At 42.4% G+C, this 18,359-nt stretch overlaps 1 protein-coding gene across 29 annotated transcripts in view; it reads left to right on the top strand.

The window, feature by feature from the left end:
• ZMYND11 (zinc finger MYND-type containing 11) overlaps positions 1–18,359 on the top strand; it is a 111,956-nt gene that overhangs the window by 43,101 nt on the left and 50,496 nt on the right. For 25 of the 29 annotated variants that reach the window (XM_083466921.1, XM_083466918.1, XM_083466913.1 and 22 more), the window contains one exon: positions 13,525–13,659. The exons of the other annotated variants lie outside the window; for them this stretch is intronic. In XM_083466921.1, the coding sequence (XP_083323047.1) occupies positions 13,544–13,659 (116 nt within the window). In that variant the 5' untranslated portion in view covers positions 13,525–13,543. The remainder of the gene's footprint in view (positions 1–13,524; positions 13,660–18,359) is intronic. 29 annotated transcript variants of the gene reach the window in all.

Here is an 18,359-nt window from a genome sequence, read left to right on the forward strand (position 1 = left end):
TAGTCCAACCCACTCAAATGCAGGAACCTCTATTATTAAATTTGTTTACTGCCCTATACCCGCAGGTCTCAGGGTGGTTACAACATCAAATCACTATAAAAAACACAAAATTCACAATAAAAGCCAACCCAATAATCCCCCTCCCCAACACATTTTAAAAGGACATTGGATGTTTGGAAAGACAAAGTCAAATTTTTACTGTACTATATAACAACAACAACAACAACAACAACAACAAAATTCATTATTTATACCCCGCCCATCTGGCTGGGCTTCCCCAGCCACTCTGGGCAGCTTCCAACAAAATACTAAAATACAGTAATGCATCAAACATTAAAAGCTTCCCTAAACAGGGCTGCCTTCAGATGTCTTCTCAAGGTCTGGTGGTAGTTGTTCTGTTTGACATCTGGTGGGAGGGTGTTCCATAGGGCAGGTGCCACTACCGAGAAGGCCCTCTTGGCTTCTCGCAGTGAGGAAACTGGCAGAAGGCCCTCGGAGCTGGACCTCAGTGTCTGGGCAGAATGGTGGAGGCGCTCGGTTGCTTGCAGCCTTTAAATGGTGCATAGTTCTTCAAGATGCTTACAGACGCATGTATTTTTGCTGGAGCAGCTCCAAAGTAAAAAAATATGGGAAGTTCACACACCACACATCACACGGTAGAGCTTGAGACTCTTAATATCAGGGTCATGGGTTCAAGTCCTGCATTGGGTGAAAGATTCCTGCATTGCAGACTAGATGACCCTTGTGGCCCCTTCCAACTATGATTGAATTACATGACCCAGGCAGGAAAAGAAGCACTCAATTAGAGGTGTATCCTATTGAGAGGGTGTGTGGCCTGGGGAGAGTCCCAGAGGCTGCAGAGCTGCATTTGTTCCTCAGGCCTGAAGCTCTACACCCATCTAGTAGGTGAGCCTGTAAATAACTTGTATCGTATGTCATCTTCTTGGTTAGAGAAAGTAAACCAGCTTTTCAGGCTTGAGTATGGCAAAAGCAAATCAGATTTGCATCTTTAGAGATGTGGCAAGTTTTTGTTCCTTATCCCCAACTTTCCTGGCTGCAGAAGAGCCAGTGTGGTGTAGTGGTTAAGAGCGGTGGACTCGTAATCTGGTGAACCGGGTTCGCATCTCCACTCCTCCACATGCAGCTGCTGGGTGACCTTGGGCCAGTCACACTTCTCTGAAGTCTCTCAGCCTCACTCACCTCACAGAGTGTTTGTTGTGAGGGAGGAAGGGAAAGGAGAATGTTAGTCGCTTTGAGACTCCTTTGGGTAGTGATAAAGCGGGATATCAAATCCAAACTCTTGGATTTGATATCCCGCTGCACTATAATTGGGCTGCACTACAGCATCTCATAGTCTTCACACTGAATATGTTGAATTGTCCAGGATCTGCAGAAGAGCGTTCCTGCAAAAGAAGCAAGTAAGGAAACTGAGACTGCAATTTAACATGCTCAAAGTGTAACAGCGTTAAAAGCACGGATACCAGTTTTATGTCCAGTGAAACATATAAGAAGGAAAACAGAGAGACTGAGATTTCAGAAAGTTAAAGGGCTTGGGTTAGGATCACTTCCAGCGCTACATTTATTTGCTTTCCTTTTTAAAAAGTAAATAAACCGAAGCAGCCAGATTATGGCTGAATACTGTATACACATCTTCATAATGTTGGAAAGGTCAGGTAGGAGTATGAGACTTGTATCTTGCAAAGCTCGGGGGACTTTGCAGGAGTTTATATTGTTGCTCGTGCATAACTACTTGCATTCCTTTAGTTTCTTTAAGCACTAACACAGCCTTAAAGAAACTGCACAATCATTTGTCTTGCGTAGCTGCTAACACCCTGTTCCCTTTTTCTCCCACTCATCACTTCCTGAGTGAGTTCTCTCTCTTTAAGTGGTGGGTGCACTTTCTAGAATACCGTATTTTCCCGTGTATAAGACTAGGTCCCCCCCCCCAGAAAATAATGTCAAAAATTTGGGGGCGTCTTATACATGGATACATCTCCCCCCATTTTCTTAAACCCGAGGGCCCCCCCAAAAATGGGGAGCGTCTTATAGATGGAAAAATACGGTATTTTGTTGACATAAGACATTTATGGTCCGGCACTGGTATGTATCAAGACCTGTGGCTATAGTCTTCTCTACACAGATTAAGAAAATAAACACAGTCAGGGAACTATTGACAATGGAACGAGGCCTTCATTGCCCTATATACTTGCCGCCAAGGTCTTTGAAGAATGGCAAAAGGGTGAGGCCATTGGATGCTTAATCGTGAAGATTGTGATTACAAAATCAGGGTATGCTGGTTAGCATTCCATGGATTATATTGAGTAAGTTAGAGTTAAAAGTTTATCAGGTATTTCAACCTACTGTAGGCTTACACCTACCGCAACCACAACACATTGCACGGCCTCCCAAAGAATCACACAGATATGCTCAGAGTATTGGAATACTCCATCTGTTTCCCCTCAAGAAGGATATTGCTGTGGTGCTTACCATGCCAACTTCCTCTTAACTTTTATGAATTGCTCAAATTGTTTAACCCAGTGATTTAGAAACTCTGATCTATAGGCCACAAGTGGTCTGAGAGACCACAACAAAAACAGTAGAGGAAAACTCTTGAGATAATTGCCAGAAGAGGCAGTGACTGCTGATGTAATTACTGATCTTTTATTTAAACCTGAAAACTTTGATCAGTTTAATCAGTAGATTGAACTGCAGTGCCGTGTGTACTTACCTGGGGGTAAGGCCCTTTAAACTCACTGGGGCTTACTTCTGAGTAAGAAGGCAGAAGATTGCACTGTTAATTAATTCAAACTTCAGCTGATTAATTGAGGCAATTAATTTTCATTAAAGATGGCAAACTTAATTGGTGGGCTTGAAAGCTAAGGGTACATGAGTTTTATTTTTTGATGGTGTTTTGATTCTAGTGTTCACAGTAACAGGGAAATGTAAAGATAAGTATTGTTAACACGGGGGGCTGATAAGGCATGTCTAACTGGGGACCCTTTTCAAAACTGCTACTCATATGATCCCGAAAACATGTTCCCCCAAGAAGGATATTTAGCTGGAGCCAAACAGAGCACTTCCCAGCATGTGTGTATCTGAACCCTGCGCAAACTATAAAGGTATGCCCACATGGAGACTATAGAAAAAGAAGGATTTTGTTTTTGAAAATAAATGTAATTTTAGCAATAAACCGCAGCACTTTGCACTTGCTGTTCTGGTCACACATAAAGCAATATTCTAACACAAACATAGGTCCGATTTAAAGAAATAAGAGTTCTAAACAAAAAGGGGGAAAATTCTCTAGAGAATGTGATCAATTAAAATTATTTAATTGATTGACTGCCTTGTGTTTATTTATATATATATATATCTCACAGAACAAGCATATCTATGATGCAAGTGAAAAAGCAGCTATGAAAAAGATGGTGTGGGAGCCCTCAGTCCAAGATCTTTTTCATCTGTGTTCATGTCAGCTGATTGAGAAAAAGAAATTACACTAATGTGAGAAGGGAGGAATAACCCACGAACACCTGAGGCCCCTAATTCCCATAGTTTATGGCAGATTTATATTTTCTCTTCCCCAGTGTGGAGCAGAAGAGTTGCATTCGTTCAGCAGTGACTTGTTTTTCTTCTCTCTTCCACTGGGAAGATGCCCTCCTGCATCAAGCCATCTCATACAGATAATGAGAAGGGTGGGTGGGTAGGACCTTTGGGCTTTGGAAAAACTCCTCTCCTCCCCCAGAAAACAATCTTTCTGGTGTTCTTCCCTAAGCAAGCAATAAACGCCATCTTCTAGAAACCACTGATACTGTAAACACAATAGCTGTACCCATAGGAACAACTCGAAATACTCAAAAACACAGTAGAGAATCCTTTTTTTGCAGGGTTTGGGCTTTGACCCATTCTGTGCCGCTTCCTCAGATTCACTGTGCAAGGGGTCTGGGGGCTGGTCCACTACTGTATGATAAGAGCTGCTGAAGTGTGTGTGTGTGTGTGTGTGTGTGTGTGTGTGTGTGTGTGTGATTTTTTCTGTAGTGTTACCATGGAGTCATCTTGACGGAGAACTATGCTGATAGGACAAGAATATGAGTGTAGAAGGAACATATGTTATACTGGTTCAGACTAAAGTAGTTGCTAACTATTGCTTATCCTGGTACAGTGGTACCTCGTGTTAAGTACTTAATTCGTTCCGGAGGTCCGTTCTTAACCTGGAACTGTTCTTAACCTGAAGCACCACTTTAGCTAATGGGGCCTCCTGCTGCCGCCAGAGCACGATTTCTGTTCTCATCCTGAAGCAAAGTTCTTAACCCGAGGTACTATTTCTGGGTTAGCGGAGCCTGTAACCTGAAGCGTATGTAACCCGAGGTACCACTGTACTGACTTGATAGTGTTGGGAAGTGCACCAGGGTTCATATTCTAACTTCTTTCCTTCCTAGAAGGGCTGCTTGACATCCTTCAAAATCGGGGATTGCTTAGGATTGAACTTGGGACACACACTGCATTTATTTATTTAATTTCTACCCCACCCTTCCTCTCGGAGTAGCCCAGGGCAGCAAACAGCAAGACCAACAAAACAGTTTCTTCCCAGCCCTATTCCAGTTGGACTATGAAGAAAGCTTGACTTCAGCTTCTTTCATTTTGGGCCTTCTTCTCTTGAAATAACGTGTCCATTCAGTGGCCTTCCAGCAGAAAGAGCTGCAGTTTCTTATAAACGGGACTGCCATTTTCCTTTGAAGCAGACCTTTTATCTGTTGAAATAATCCAGCCATTTTAATTTCTCCATATAGTCAGCCATTTTGTTTGTTTTCCCCCCACAAAGCCTGAGAAAACGCCTTTTGTGTAGTGAGCACCATAACATTCCCAGTGGACTTTATGAAAATGATTGAAATTTGAAACTTGCTACGGGCTTAGTCGCCCTTAAGGAGCTGTGGAATGTTTGTCCTTGGAAGAAAGAATTTGTCTTTAACAGCTATGGTTGTTTTGCTGTTCTAATGAGCATGCAGAGCAAACAAACAAAAAAACAACAACCACAAAACACTACGGTTATATTCAGAGGCTTGTACTGTGCGTAGCCTAAGAAAGATTTCAGCTGGCTGAAGACATGAGATAAACCCATAGCGAAAGTTATTTTTCACAAGGAGAAACCTTGTGTTTGCAAATGCTAAATAATTGAACTGTTTGAATTCCATGATACTACAGACATAGGAGCTTGAAAGAAGAGTTGTGTCCTACAATTTGTTCTGCTCGTGAGCGGTTCCTTTTGGTATGTCAGAATTTGCAGCATGGAAGGCTTCCTCCATTTATGAGAATTACTTTAGCAACGTAAATTTTGATGAGACCGGGGACTCTTATTTTGAATTCTGTATGAGAAGCAGGTTTTTGTGGTGAAGAGAAGACCCACAATAAAATCCAAAGGTGTACAGTGGTACCTCAGGTTACATACGCTTCAGGTCACAGACTCTGCTAACCCAGAAATAGTGCTTCAGGTTAAGAACTTTGCTTCAGGATGAGAACAGAAATTGTGCTCCGGTGGTGCGATGGCAGCAGGAGGCCCCATTAGCTAAAGTGGTGCTTCAGGTTAAGAACAGTTTCAGGTTAAGAACGGACCTCCGGAACGAATTAAGTACTTAACCCGAGGTACCACAATACTCTTGAATAGGTTAAAGGTCAGCCATTGTTCTCAATCACCCCAGTCACCCCAGCATGGGACATGAGCAGGATACCTACCTTTTAATTACTAGTGTTTTGGACTGTGATGATGCTCAAAACATGGCTCTGTAGACTAGTAAATAGCCTTTGGTCACTGAGACTTCTTCTGCTTCAGCTGACACAGAGAACGTGTGTTTCCTCCTGAAAGCAGCACCAATCCTCACTCTAGTTTGCACTGAAATTTTACTGCTCATTCTCTCATGTGATGGACGCCAGGTAGCGTTTTCTGCTGCTATTCTGGATTTGGATTCAGATATACCTCGGTCTCAAGGGCTGGCAGTGGGCAAATGTTCTTCTTTTTAATGTATTAAAATGAACTGATATCTTCAAGGGAGAAATTAATTGTCTTTTGGGATGAGGATACCTGCCAGTCACGCAGTATTTCATGTCAAGTCAGGAAAAGTACAGAACACAAAGAAAAATGTGTGTCACCTTTCCTCCCCTCTCTGCCGTTCCTCTGGCCTTCAAATGTGTACAGGCTGTGAGACCGAGAGATAGCGCAGCGTAGCTATTTCTGCACCTGACTCCCAAAATTTAAACCAACTTCTCTTTGAAAGACGCAAGGACAGACTTTTTGACGGAGGGGATTGAAAAAGATCAAAAGGATGTGCCATGTTTTGCGTTTTTTGTTGGAGTGCAAACAAAACATTGGAACGTGTTCAGGCAGCTGTGCTTTGGGAAAGTGAAAGGAGTGTCTCGACCTTCTTGTATTAAGAAAATTGATAAGATTTGTTGAAGAAAACTACTTTAGCGAACAACTCAAGAAAGAATTGGCTTTGAGGCTGCCACATGTTTTTTTTAAAAGCAAATAAATAAAATGTCTTGTTAACTGCCACATGTTTACTGTGGCCATAATCTTGAATTATTAAGAATAATTTAGTTGCATATTTATGCACATATTAAGGTTCTCATCCAGTGAGGTGAATAGTGTGTGCTTTAAGACATAATTTGCACACCGCTGTGGTTTTCTGTCTATTTCCTTTTTTTTGAAGTAACCAGCAACAAACCACAAACCAGTTTTAAAGTTCCCTTGAGTTTAAAAGGTGGTCTTGCAGAGGGAGTTGAAGAGAAAGTAAAGATATGGGTATGCACAGGGATCTTGCATTTGCACACTCACAGATTTTTGACTTTTGGGGGGAAATGTTGGGGCTTCCCCCGCCCCCCAAAAAACCCAGAGGTTTTCTTGCAGAGCATTTCCTTCGAGCACTATGAATCTATCAAATGTCACAAGTGTCAGGGCAAAGAAATATTTATTTATTTATTATTGCATTTATACCCGACCTTTCCTCCAAGTGCTTCAGGGTGGCTTAAATAGTTCCCTCCTCCTCATTTTTTTCCTCATAGCAACCCTGTGAGGGAGGTTGCACACAGGAGGCTGTGAATGGCCCAAGGTCACCCAGTGAACTTTATGGCTGAGTGGAGATTTGAATGCTGGTCTCCCAGGTCTTAGCTCTGCACTCTGTAGCTGCTAAACCACACTGTTAAAAGACCTGACGAAGAGTGAATCAATAAGAAGGAGCCTGTTGCTGAGCTGGAAAAATTCTTCCTGGAATAGCTGATATTCTGCCCGCCTAAGGATTTCTTGTACTGGCCAAACCAGTTCTTGTTTGATTTCACTTGGGGTTTATCCTGCCTCTCATCACTCAAGGCTTTTCCCTGGCTCGTCTCCCTGAATGCTAACCTTTTAAGCTTGTGTAACCTGTAGTAATTAGCTGGAGGGAGGAAGTTTAACTGGCAGGTCTACTCCAGGCCTATTCAGGACCTAGTTCCGGTTAGAATCAACAGCGAAACCAGAGCTAAGATACTACAATGTGGAGTTAAATCTTTTGCACAAGAAGTTGTTTTGGTTTTCTCAGTACTGCGCAACTCAGTTCTCTGCTCTCAGTTCAACCCATCAGGCTGTGGAGAGCCTATGTTAGGGGAGAAAATGGCACCTATAAGGATTCATCTGTGAGACTAATGACCACCAGTAGTTGTTGAACCACAACTGCCTTCATCACAAGCCAGCACAGCCAGTGATCAGGAATGATGGGAGTTGTAGTTCAAAACACCTCTAGAGCACGACATTGGCTTTCCTGACATATAGCATTATAGACAGCTCACTCTTTATCAGTAGCTGAGGCATGGGACGTCCCCCCCCCCATTTATTACACACACACACCCCGTTTATTTTGCTTTGGAGCCTTCCCAAGATCTTTGACAGCTGTGGTGTAAAATACTAAAAGTAAAATAAAAAGTATTCAGTCTCTTAACCCTGCCACCAAAAGCCAGCCCAAATAAGAATATTAACTGCACAGCTCCTTAAAGCTGCTGTGGTCACTAATATTATGACAGGCACGTTTTGAAACTGGATCATAATTTGCACAACTTAGACACAGTGCGGCAGTTGTGTAAATTATGCCGTAAACCATAAACCAGTTAGGCTGCATTTGTAAGATGGTAGTGAGGTGACGAGTCCTGTTGCTTTATTCTTGTTGGTTTCACTTTTGCTCCAGATTAAGTTGAGAATTTGCCTATCTTCCAAATTCATCTACTCAAGGGATGATGATGCAGTTCAGGAAAATCCTCCACTCACTTTTCCACCCAGACACATCTTCAAAGTGATATGATTGGATGTGGTACCCATAGACCATAATTAATTGTGATTTATATCAGGCAGTATATGCTGCCCTATAACCAAGTTCTCAGAGTGGCTTACTTTTTTAGAAAATATATATTATTCTTAAAGCTTTCTTGGTTTACAAAAGTATGTGCAATGTCTCTTTTTTCAAGTTAAGATTTTCTACAGATCAGTATCTTTTGTTGAGACATTAGTGTTACATTAGGAAGAAAAATGGGAAAGAGGGAGAAAGGTGATGGGGGTAGAGGTGAATGGGGTGGGGTTGGGTGGCAATACTTCTATTCTGTTTAATGTATGTGTGGGGCTCAGAGTGGCTTGCTAAAAGAAATATATGTTAAGTATTGCTAGATTATAACAACAGGGTGGCTTAAAATAGAGTACAGTGGTACCTTGCAAGACGAATGCCTCGCAAGACAAAAAACTCGCTAGACGAAAGGGTTTTTTGTTTTTTGAGCTGCTTCGCAAGACGATTTTCCCTATGGGCTTGCTTTGCAAGACGGAAACGTCTTGCAAGTTTGTTTCCTTTTTCTTAACACCGTTAATACAGTTGCGACTTGACTTCGAGGAGCAACTCATAGAATGCGGTGCGGTAGCCTTTTTTGAGGTTTTTAAAGACTTTGGTGATTTTTGAAGCTTTTCCAAAACTTTCCCGACACCGTGCTTCGCAAGACGAAAAAAATCGCAAGACGACAAAACTCGCGGAACGAATTAATTTCATCTTGCGAGGCACCACTGTATGGCAGTTGTTTAAGTGATAGGCCTTCTGTGTCACTGCTTACCGTATTTTTCAGTGCATAAGACTATATTCCCCCCCCCCCCTATTTTTTCAAGTTTAAAATTGGGGGTCGTCTTATACACGGATAAAGCGTTTGGGGGATTTCTTTATTTGGAGTCCCAAAAAATAGGGGTCGTGTTATACACGGAAAAATATGGTATATATAAACTTTGTCTGCCTTCAATCAGCCATCTCTGTCAGGCTCTTTCTCCTCCTCCTCCATAGTCTCAATATTGCCCTGGTAGACCTCAGCAGGAAGGAGAATGGGGATTAAACTGGAATTAGTTGGCCAGTCATTGCCACTGGTTCCACCTCCTGCCTTCTGCTCTGCCATTTCCACTGGGTACCAATCACCACTGGTTGGATGGCCGAGTGTGCATTTGAACTTCGATTCAGCCCTAGTCCAACACTCTAACCTCAGCATCACATGCCAAGGAAATGTGGTAGGGCAACTGAGGAGAGTGATTATGCTAACAGCGGCCATATACATGTCAGTAAAACACTAGATGCTGTGCAATATTGCTATATTGCAATATTATCTGAAGGAGCGTCTCCACCCCCACCGTTCTACCCGAACACTGAGGTCCAGCGCCGAAGGCCTTCTGGCGGTTCCTTCACTGTGAGAAGCCAAGTTACAGGGAACCAGGCAGAGGGCCTTCTCAGTAGTGGCACCTGTCCTGAGGAACGCCCTCCCACCAGATGTCAAAGAGAACAACAACTACCAGACTTTTAGAAGACATCTGAAGGCAGCCCTGTTTAGGGAAGCTTTTAATGTTTGATGTATTATAGTATTTTAATATTTTGTTGGAAGCCGCCCAGAGTGGCTGGGGAAGCCCAGCCAGATGGGCGGGGTATAAATAATAAACTACTACTACTACTACTACTACTACTACTACTATTCCAAATTAAAGTATTAAGTCATAAGGTGACCACCAAGTCCCTGGGCCCATAACCCCAAAGAACACACCGAGAAATGAGATGTGATCTCTAGCTTGGGCCAGTGCAGATCTTTTGCGCTGCAAAAACCATATGCAGATACTGGAATAAATATCGACTGTGAACAGTGCTCCTATTGTAGAGTAGAATTCTTACTTTATTCTAAATATACCTCTTGTTTTGCTGTAAGCTTTCTAATTCTAGTATTACATCAGAGGGATTCAGTTTTAGGGCACTCATTGGTGTCTAGAATAAACTGCATATATGTTAATAACCTGCCATTTATCAACAGTTTCTTACTCTGAAAGTGGCACCGTTAAACAAAGTTATGTAGTGATTGAAAGGCAGGATTAATCTTTTTAAAAGGGGGGATTCTAGCCTGTAACGGCCCTGTGGGCGATTTGTGGCTTATCTGTACCTTTTGCCTGCTGCTTCTGGAAATTTTTTGTAAACAATGCCAGCTGCTTGTTATGTCCTTGTTTATAGTTAGATGGATGAGCAAATTGCAGCATGGGGCCGGGGGGGTGGTGGATAAAGCGGGATTTATTTATTTTTAAGTCTAATTGAAAACGATTGGGCTCTAAGCATTTTGCACACTTTTTAAAATAAAAAAAAGATGATGCTTTAAATGCTATGTTCTGCATTTAAAGCAGGAATTCCATTGCCACTGACTTTATTATTCCTAATAATTTATATGCTCATATTAATGGGCAGGAGAGACTTTACAGTAAAATCCTTCCAAGAAGGTTTATAGTTGCATTAGGGTTGGGGGGGGGAAAGTCTCTCCTGCACTGCCAACTCCTTAGATCAGTGTTTCCCAAACGTTTTTGGGCAACGGCACACCTGTTTACTGAAAAAAAATCTCGCGGCACACCACCATTAAAGCCCCGCCCCGTGACGTCAGCGCGCAGCGTCACGCCGGGAGGGACGCACAAAAGTGAAAGTTTTTTCCCTTGGCAGCTCCTCTCAGCTGCGCTCAATCCGCCTCGGAGCGCAGGAGCGATGCCTCTCTCTGGCTCTCCCTCCGCGCAGGCTGAGGGAGGGAGGGAGGGGCGCGTGTGACCCATCTCTGCTGGGAGACCAAACCCAGCGAGGCAGAGTCGCGCGGAGGCGCCCAGGCAGCGCTGCCGGCTGCAAGGAGGAGCGCCAGGCAGCAGCAGGAGGCGCGGCCTCTCCTCGCCGCCGCCGCCCCGCCTCTCGCCGCCCGACTCGCCCGCCTCCCTCCAGGCATCTCGCGGCACACCAGCCGATGTCTCACGGCACACTCGTGTGCCGCGGAACACCGGTTGGGAAACACTGCCTTAGATTGCTTGTGGAGTCTCTCCTCAGAATTTCAAACAGACAATCCTACTCTCCTATTGGAGAGACTTCTCTTATTGGAAGGGACGCGGGTGGCGCTGTGCATTAAACCACAGAGTCTAGGACTTGCTGATCAGAAGGTCGGCGGTTCGAATCCCCATGACGGGGTGAGCTCCCGTTGCTCGGTCCCTGCTCCTGCCAACCTAGCAGTTCGAAAGCACGTCAAAGTGCAAGTAGATAAATAGGTACCCCTCCGGCGGGAAGGCAAACGGTGTTTCCGTGCGCTGCTCTGGTTTGCCAGAAGCGGCTTAGTCATGCTGGCCACATGACCCAGAAGCTGTACGCCGGCTCCCTCGGCCAATAAAGCGAGATGAGCGCCGTAACCCCAGTCAGCCACGACTGGACCTAATTGTCAGGGGTCCCTTTACCTATTGGAGAGAATGTCCAAACTGAGTTGGAGGGTAGGGAACAGATTATCCTGAGGAGTTGAAGACATTTGTTGTCCGGGGTCTGATTTCCGCCTAGGAAATGTTGATAAGTCCGAGATGTTGTGTGTTATGGTGAACATCGTGTAGGTTTACTGTAAAATAGGCACAGACAGATTGGTCCCCTTGGATTCTACTGACAGTGCATTCCCCTCTCTAGGGACGTCATCCTCTCCTTAAAATTAGTAAGAGACCATATTGTGGCTACAGGTAACGTGTAGAACTTCATTTTCTTAGGGTGGAAAAGTGTGATGGACTTTAGGAAATCCTGATGCCTGTGACCTCTGATATTATTAACTTTCTATATGTTAAGGGTTAATTCAAAATATTTCTTGTTTGTTTCATTACTTCGTTCTTGAAATTCTTGTATGGGGGGGGGGGGAAGTGATCGATTAGACAAAATAAAAGAGTATTTATTTGAGTGGCCATGTATGTGACAGCCCACAGGCTGAACCCAGCACATGAAGCAATTATATTTGACCGTCTGGCGCCTCACCAGTTTAAACAGGGTTTTCCCACAGTTTCATTTTTGGTGAAATGAAAAGTGATTTCAATTATTATTATTTAAATATTATTATTAATATTTATTAAGTTTGTATGCCATCCTTCATCTGTAGATCTCGGGGAGGTTCACAGCATAAAAATACAAGATAAGAACACAATATACAAGATAAGAACACAACCATATGTCAGGAGTGCTCTGATGGTGTTTCCTGCTTGGCAGGGGGTTGGACTCGATGGCCCTTGTGGTCTCTTCCAACTCTATGATTCTATACATTTATATAAAAAAAAGAATAAACCAAACCAATAGCCCCTCTCCCCCCCCATCCTCTCCCACAAACACATTTAAAGGGATATAGGATGTTTCATGCTGTAAGAAATGTAGATATCTACCCCTTTAATGTTATCTTTCTTGGATTTTGCAACATGCAAATATTATTTGTATATAGTGCAGAAATCCTGTGGCCCTACAGATGTTGTGGGACTCCTTCTCCTATCTGTCCAGTCAGCATGTGGGATGATGGGAGTTGTAGTCCAGCAACCTCTTAAGGCGCAGAGGTTCCTCATACTTGGTGTAATGGCTGCCCCCCAAGTTTGTGACGCTCATTTGACATCAACACAAAACGGAGCCTTTACAACACGAAACTGAGCCCTTTAGTGTCATTGAAACAATCTTTCAACAGAGATCCTATACTAAGCTTTAAAAGTTTGCTGAACATTTTCTCTTTGCCTCCAGACTTCTGCAGGCAATTAAGAAAAACAAAGCTGTAATAGTTAGCTGGTGGTCTGTTTTAAAATTGTGTGTGTGTTTCCTCCCGCCTTGAGTGTATATAATTTGTTACTTTTAATGAAATTGTGGCATGCAAGTATTTTTGTAAATACAGTGCCTGACCTCTGCTGCATGGCAGAAACTTTATTATGGAGTCAGACTGTTTCTGAGGACAGGAGAGTTAGTTTGTGCAGCAAAAAAAGCATATCCTGGGCATTATCTCTGGAGAATAAAACTTTGCTCTATCTCTATACCAAGATTTTGAAACCACACATATAGAGCTTGCGTTAATAGAGCTTATAAAACAATAGCCTCCGAATCAGATTGTTGCAGTTAACATAATTTCCCTCATAATCTTATTTGTGGCAGGTGCAATATAATCACCATGTAATCTATTTTATAATTCATTATTGTTATTTTTCCACTGCAGTTGAACAAGTAAAGGGGTCATGGCACGCTTAACGAAAAGGCGTCAGGCAGATACAAAAGCTATCCAGCATCTTTGGGCGGCTATAGAAATCATCCGAAACCAGAAGCAAATTGCTAACATTGACCGTATTACGAAGTAAGTGTCATTTAAATACTACTAATAGAAATAAAAATGGTATGACCCAATGAGAAGGTGTCAGCAATAAAAACTGAGTAGCACAGAAACATTTTTGCCATATAATATATATATTATTCTCTCATATGAATCTGTGTGCTCTTGTACTCTATATTTCAAGTCATGGACCATGAGTTTGAAAAAGGAAACGGTTGTGTTGAATTGAAATTGACCTGTGGACTGTCTTGTCCAGTCTCCTGCCATTAATAGCACCTGACACATGATAGGAAGATGGAAAAAGTTGTTCTCAAGTGGAAAATAATATCCCTACTACAAAGATTGTGTAATAATGGTGGTATTCAATCCTAGTTATACTTGTAATAGACCCACCAAAGTTAATGCACATGACTAACCTAGGTCTATTAATTTCAATGGGTCTACTCTGAGTAAGTTGACTACAACCCTATATATAGTAAAAGGTTTTCAATCTTTAAAACAAAAACAAATAACTCTTCCTGCTTAATAACTGCATGTGAAGACTAGCTGTGGGAAATAATTTATTTGCAACTTTTATGTCCATACGAAACTCTTACTACAACCAACTCTTCTCCCTACTACAGTCATTGGCTGCATCAGACTATAATGCCAGATCTCTAGAAAGGACCATAGCTTAATGGTAGAACAACTGTTTTGCATGTGACAGGTCCAGGTTCAATATTTGGCATCTTCAGTTACAATGAGGCATCAGTTAAAGAGAAATGCCCTCTGTGCCCCAGCCAGAGTAGACAATAATGGGCTAGCTGGAAAAATAATTTGACTTGGTGAAAGAAACTTTCTTTTGTTCCCTAGTTCATGTAGCCTGTACTCCACTATGCTTTCTGTTCCTATTTTGTGGCAACCCACATTTTGTCATTTTACCCAAACTGGATCCACGAGTCATCATTTGATTGAATTTATCGATCTTGGTTCATGGGCAAACTTTGGCTTGTACAAACCATAGTTTCTTGGGTTCAGGTGAAACAGCAAACCGGTTTGCTGAAAACAACAAAGGGAAGCTTCCAATCTCCACTAGTGCTTGCTCCTTCTTGCAGCAGCAAACCAGTGAGTGAGTTGGCCTCTGTCTGTCTCCAGAGACAATGGAGTGTGCCTCCAGGGGTGAAGCCAAACTCCAGGAGTGAAGCCAGGCTGATGTGGTCCAAAGGAAAGAATAGCAATACAGTGGTGCCCCGCAAGACGAATGCCTCGCAAGACGGAAAACTCGCTAGATGAAAGGGTTTTCCGTTTTTGCGTTGCTTCGCTAGACGAATTTCCCTATGGGCTTGCTTCGCAAGACGAAAAAGTCTTGCCATTTTTTTCGCTCCCCCCCTTTTCTAAGCCGCTAAGCCGCTAATAGCCTTTTAGCTGCTAAGCTGCTAAGCCTTTAATAGCCGCTAAGCCTTTAATAGCCGCTAATAGCGCTAAGCCGCTAATAGGGTTGCTTCGCAAGACGAAAAAAACGCTAGACAAAGAGACTCGCGGAATGGATTATTTTCGTCTTGCGAGGCACCACTGTACTTTTGGCACCAGCTTGGCTGTAGGAGCTGCCAGAAGGAGGCATACAAGGCTAAGGAGTAAACCATACGCAACAGCAGACCATGCTTGAATAGAATAATTGTTTCATGCAGTGTGGGTGCGTCTTGCTGGTACCTGCATGTCTGCTTGCAGGCACAGTGGGGTTACCACATATCATGCACCATGAATGGCTACTAAAGACAGCAGTTACATACAAGCACTTCCTGCTTTTAGATGCCACCTCTGTTAACGTCTCATAACGTCATGATGTCACGTCATTTTGTTGTGGCCTCTATATAAGAAACTGCTTGCTGGTTGTCAAATGCAGGAGGTGAAGGCTCCCTGGTGAGCAAAAACCTTATTCCACTTTCAAATAGGCTTGCAGCAACCTTTTGGGCATCACTTGTTATTTTGTACGTTGAATAGTTTGTCCTGCTTTTCTGTTTAGGTTAAGAGAAGTCTAAAAATCCTAGAAAGGGTGTTTTCCTCGCAGCTAACTACACTAGCAGAAATTTGAAGTAATAATCCACAGCCATCTCGTTTTAGCAACACTGATACTTGATTTCTTAAATTCAGCTTATTTCCTGCCCCTCCTCCCTAAGGAGCCCGGGGCAGCAATAAAACAATTAAAATATCTAAAAATGGAACTCCCAAAGGCTAGTAAAAATAATGTTACTGGTGCATGGTTGCTGTTCGGCAGTGAAGCAGAAGCAATGATTGGCGGCTGTCGTGTTGGTCCCAGGCTTCAGAAGGCTGCTTAGCTGCACGAGGGACAAGAGATTTGGCTCTCAAGGGTATCTCTTTCTTCTCTCCATGAGCATCTTGTCCTCTTGCTGTTCCAACTCCCCCCTCCTCAAATACCCTTATTTGCAGCATGACTCCCATATCACTCAAGAACCTCTACAAACTCCCTCAAATCTGAGAAGCGCACAAACTTTCAACACAGAGCCCACCTTGTTCCTGTGCAGCAGGAGCTGGTGGTTTCTGCAGAGAACAGCAAACATATTAATCTGTACGAGGGTAGCAAAATCTACCCTACTACTCATTTGACCAGCTAATGAAGCGGAAGACAGAGCAGTGCGTACTGATGGTATAGGAACTGAGTATTACTGTGCTGGTTATTTGAATTGGCTGTGTTCTTAATAACAGTGAATTGTTCCGTTCTGAATAACGTGATTGTTATGGCATGTCAGGGATGTGATGATACTATTATTCTTAATGGATTTATATCGGGCGGTAAACCACCGAGTGCAGTAATTGCAGAAAAGGTGTATAAACCTGACGACTTCTCGGTTTGCAGCACAGTCGTAACCAGAAGTAAGTCCCACCAAATTCAGTTTGGGGACTTACTCCCAGGTAAGTTGAGTTAGGATTTCTGGAGAGTTATAAACTGAGCATCGCTACAGTGTACATCAAACTAGATTGAATGAGATTTTTTTAATAAAAAAAATACCCAGTTTATTTTATTTAAAAAAATGAATTTTACCAGCTGCTAGATTACAGACTGCACTATACACCTGGTTCTTTCTGTTTACTGTCTGGGCTTTTCCTTTGGAGGAGGAGAGGGTCTGCCTTGTGGAGGGACATTTTTGTAGGAATGCTGATTCAGCAAGTCTGAGTATTAAGTAGGCCAAACAGATAGGCCAGGGAAGCAGGGTAATGAGATGGGAACAAAATAGCAATTTGTGAGAGATCTCGCAAAATGTGAAAGCACCATTTAAGAAAGGCCATTTGAAAGTTTCCTCAAGTTTTACATGGATGGAGTAGGGAGATGGTTGGTGAATAATGCTATTGCATTCCTTGAATTTCTAACCAGTACTTTAATTTTGCATATTGCATAATAAGCGCAGAAAATGCAACAGCAGGCCAGTTTGGGGCTGATTTGCTGATATGTGTAAATGGCCTTGTTTACAGGGTATGTCTTGTTCGACTTCAGACCTCCCCCCCTTTTTTTTTTACTGTCTTTCATTTTCTAATGTGGTTGACCTTGATGAAAATCCAAATCCCTCTAGCATACTTCATGTCATAACAGATTAATACTAACATAAACAAAAAATAATAAGCCATTACCATCATTAAGGAAAGATTACACTTGAATTTATCATTAACCTTGCATTCAGGTTTAGATAAGATACAGTGTTAAAAAAAAAATGTTTTTCTTTTTTTGCTGAAATGTAACAATTTGGTGTCTGCTTTTCACTTTTTAAGATACTTTTTTTTTGTATGGTTTTATGTTTTATGTTGCTGCTTTGATACAATTTTATAACATAGCGGTATATAAATATTTTGATAAATAATAAACTTGGTAGATTTTCTCATAATATCTATTTCCCCTTTTCATATTGCATTTGGCTGGCATCTTTTCATAGTTTTGTCTACGTAGAGTCCTCTAAATGATGGTTGCGTTCCATCCAGCTACCAGAGGAAAGGAGGGTGGGATAATGGGCCGTATCCAATTAACGTGTCCCATCAGCTCAAGGATTTATCCTTGCACGTGGAAAATTTCCACCCTGCAAGCCCCAACTCTAATCTTGGGTTCTCCAACTCTCCGGATAAGATTGGGGGAGGGTCGGGAGAAGAAGAGGAGCGATTCTGTTGCACAAGCTTAAATCTTTGCATTGGCGGGGCACATTCGTTGGATATGTCTCAATATATTTGCTGTCTTGTTTCAGTGCTGGTTAGATTTCATTAGCCTTGAAACTTGCATGTCTCGTTTCAGGGGGGTTTGCACTGTAAAATTGGTTGGTGGGTTGTGCTTTTTGTTGTTGTATTGGCTTACATATTCCCAAATGTGTTGTTCTTAAAAGTTCCAGTGAAAGGGTCTGCATTTGTTGTTTGAACAGCACTTCTGAGATCACGAGATTTGATCCTAAGTACCGGTGGATCTAAAACAGACTAACGAAAACAGTAACTAATTGAGAAAAAAGCAGGAACTGATTAAGGCAACACATCATTTTGGTAGTCAGGAAAGCAGAGCTGGATTCATGGAAAGCTTATCTGTAATAAGAGTTGCTGCATTCAGATGTCAAACTAAAGTTTAGCTTGATGAGAATAATCCTTAGGAAGACTCAGGTTCCCACAATCTCCCATTTATCCAGTATAACCGTGAAAAGGAGATTGAAACTTTCAATCTCGCTCTCTGATAAATTATATGTTTATGATCTGTAGAC

This window comes from Podarcis liolepis (assembly GCF_965112155.1).
Source record: "Podarcis liolepis genome assembly, chromosome: 12".
Taxonomy (NCBI): domain Eukaryota; kingdom Metazoa; phylum Chordata; class Lepidosauria; order Squamata; family Lacertidae; genus Podarcis; species Podarcis liolepis.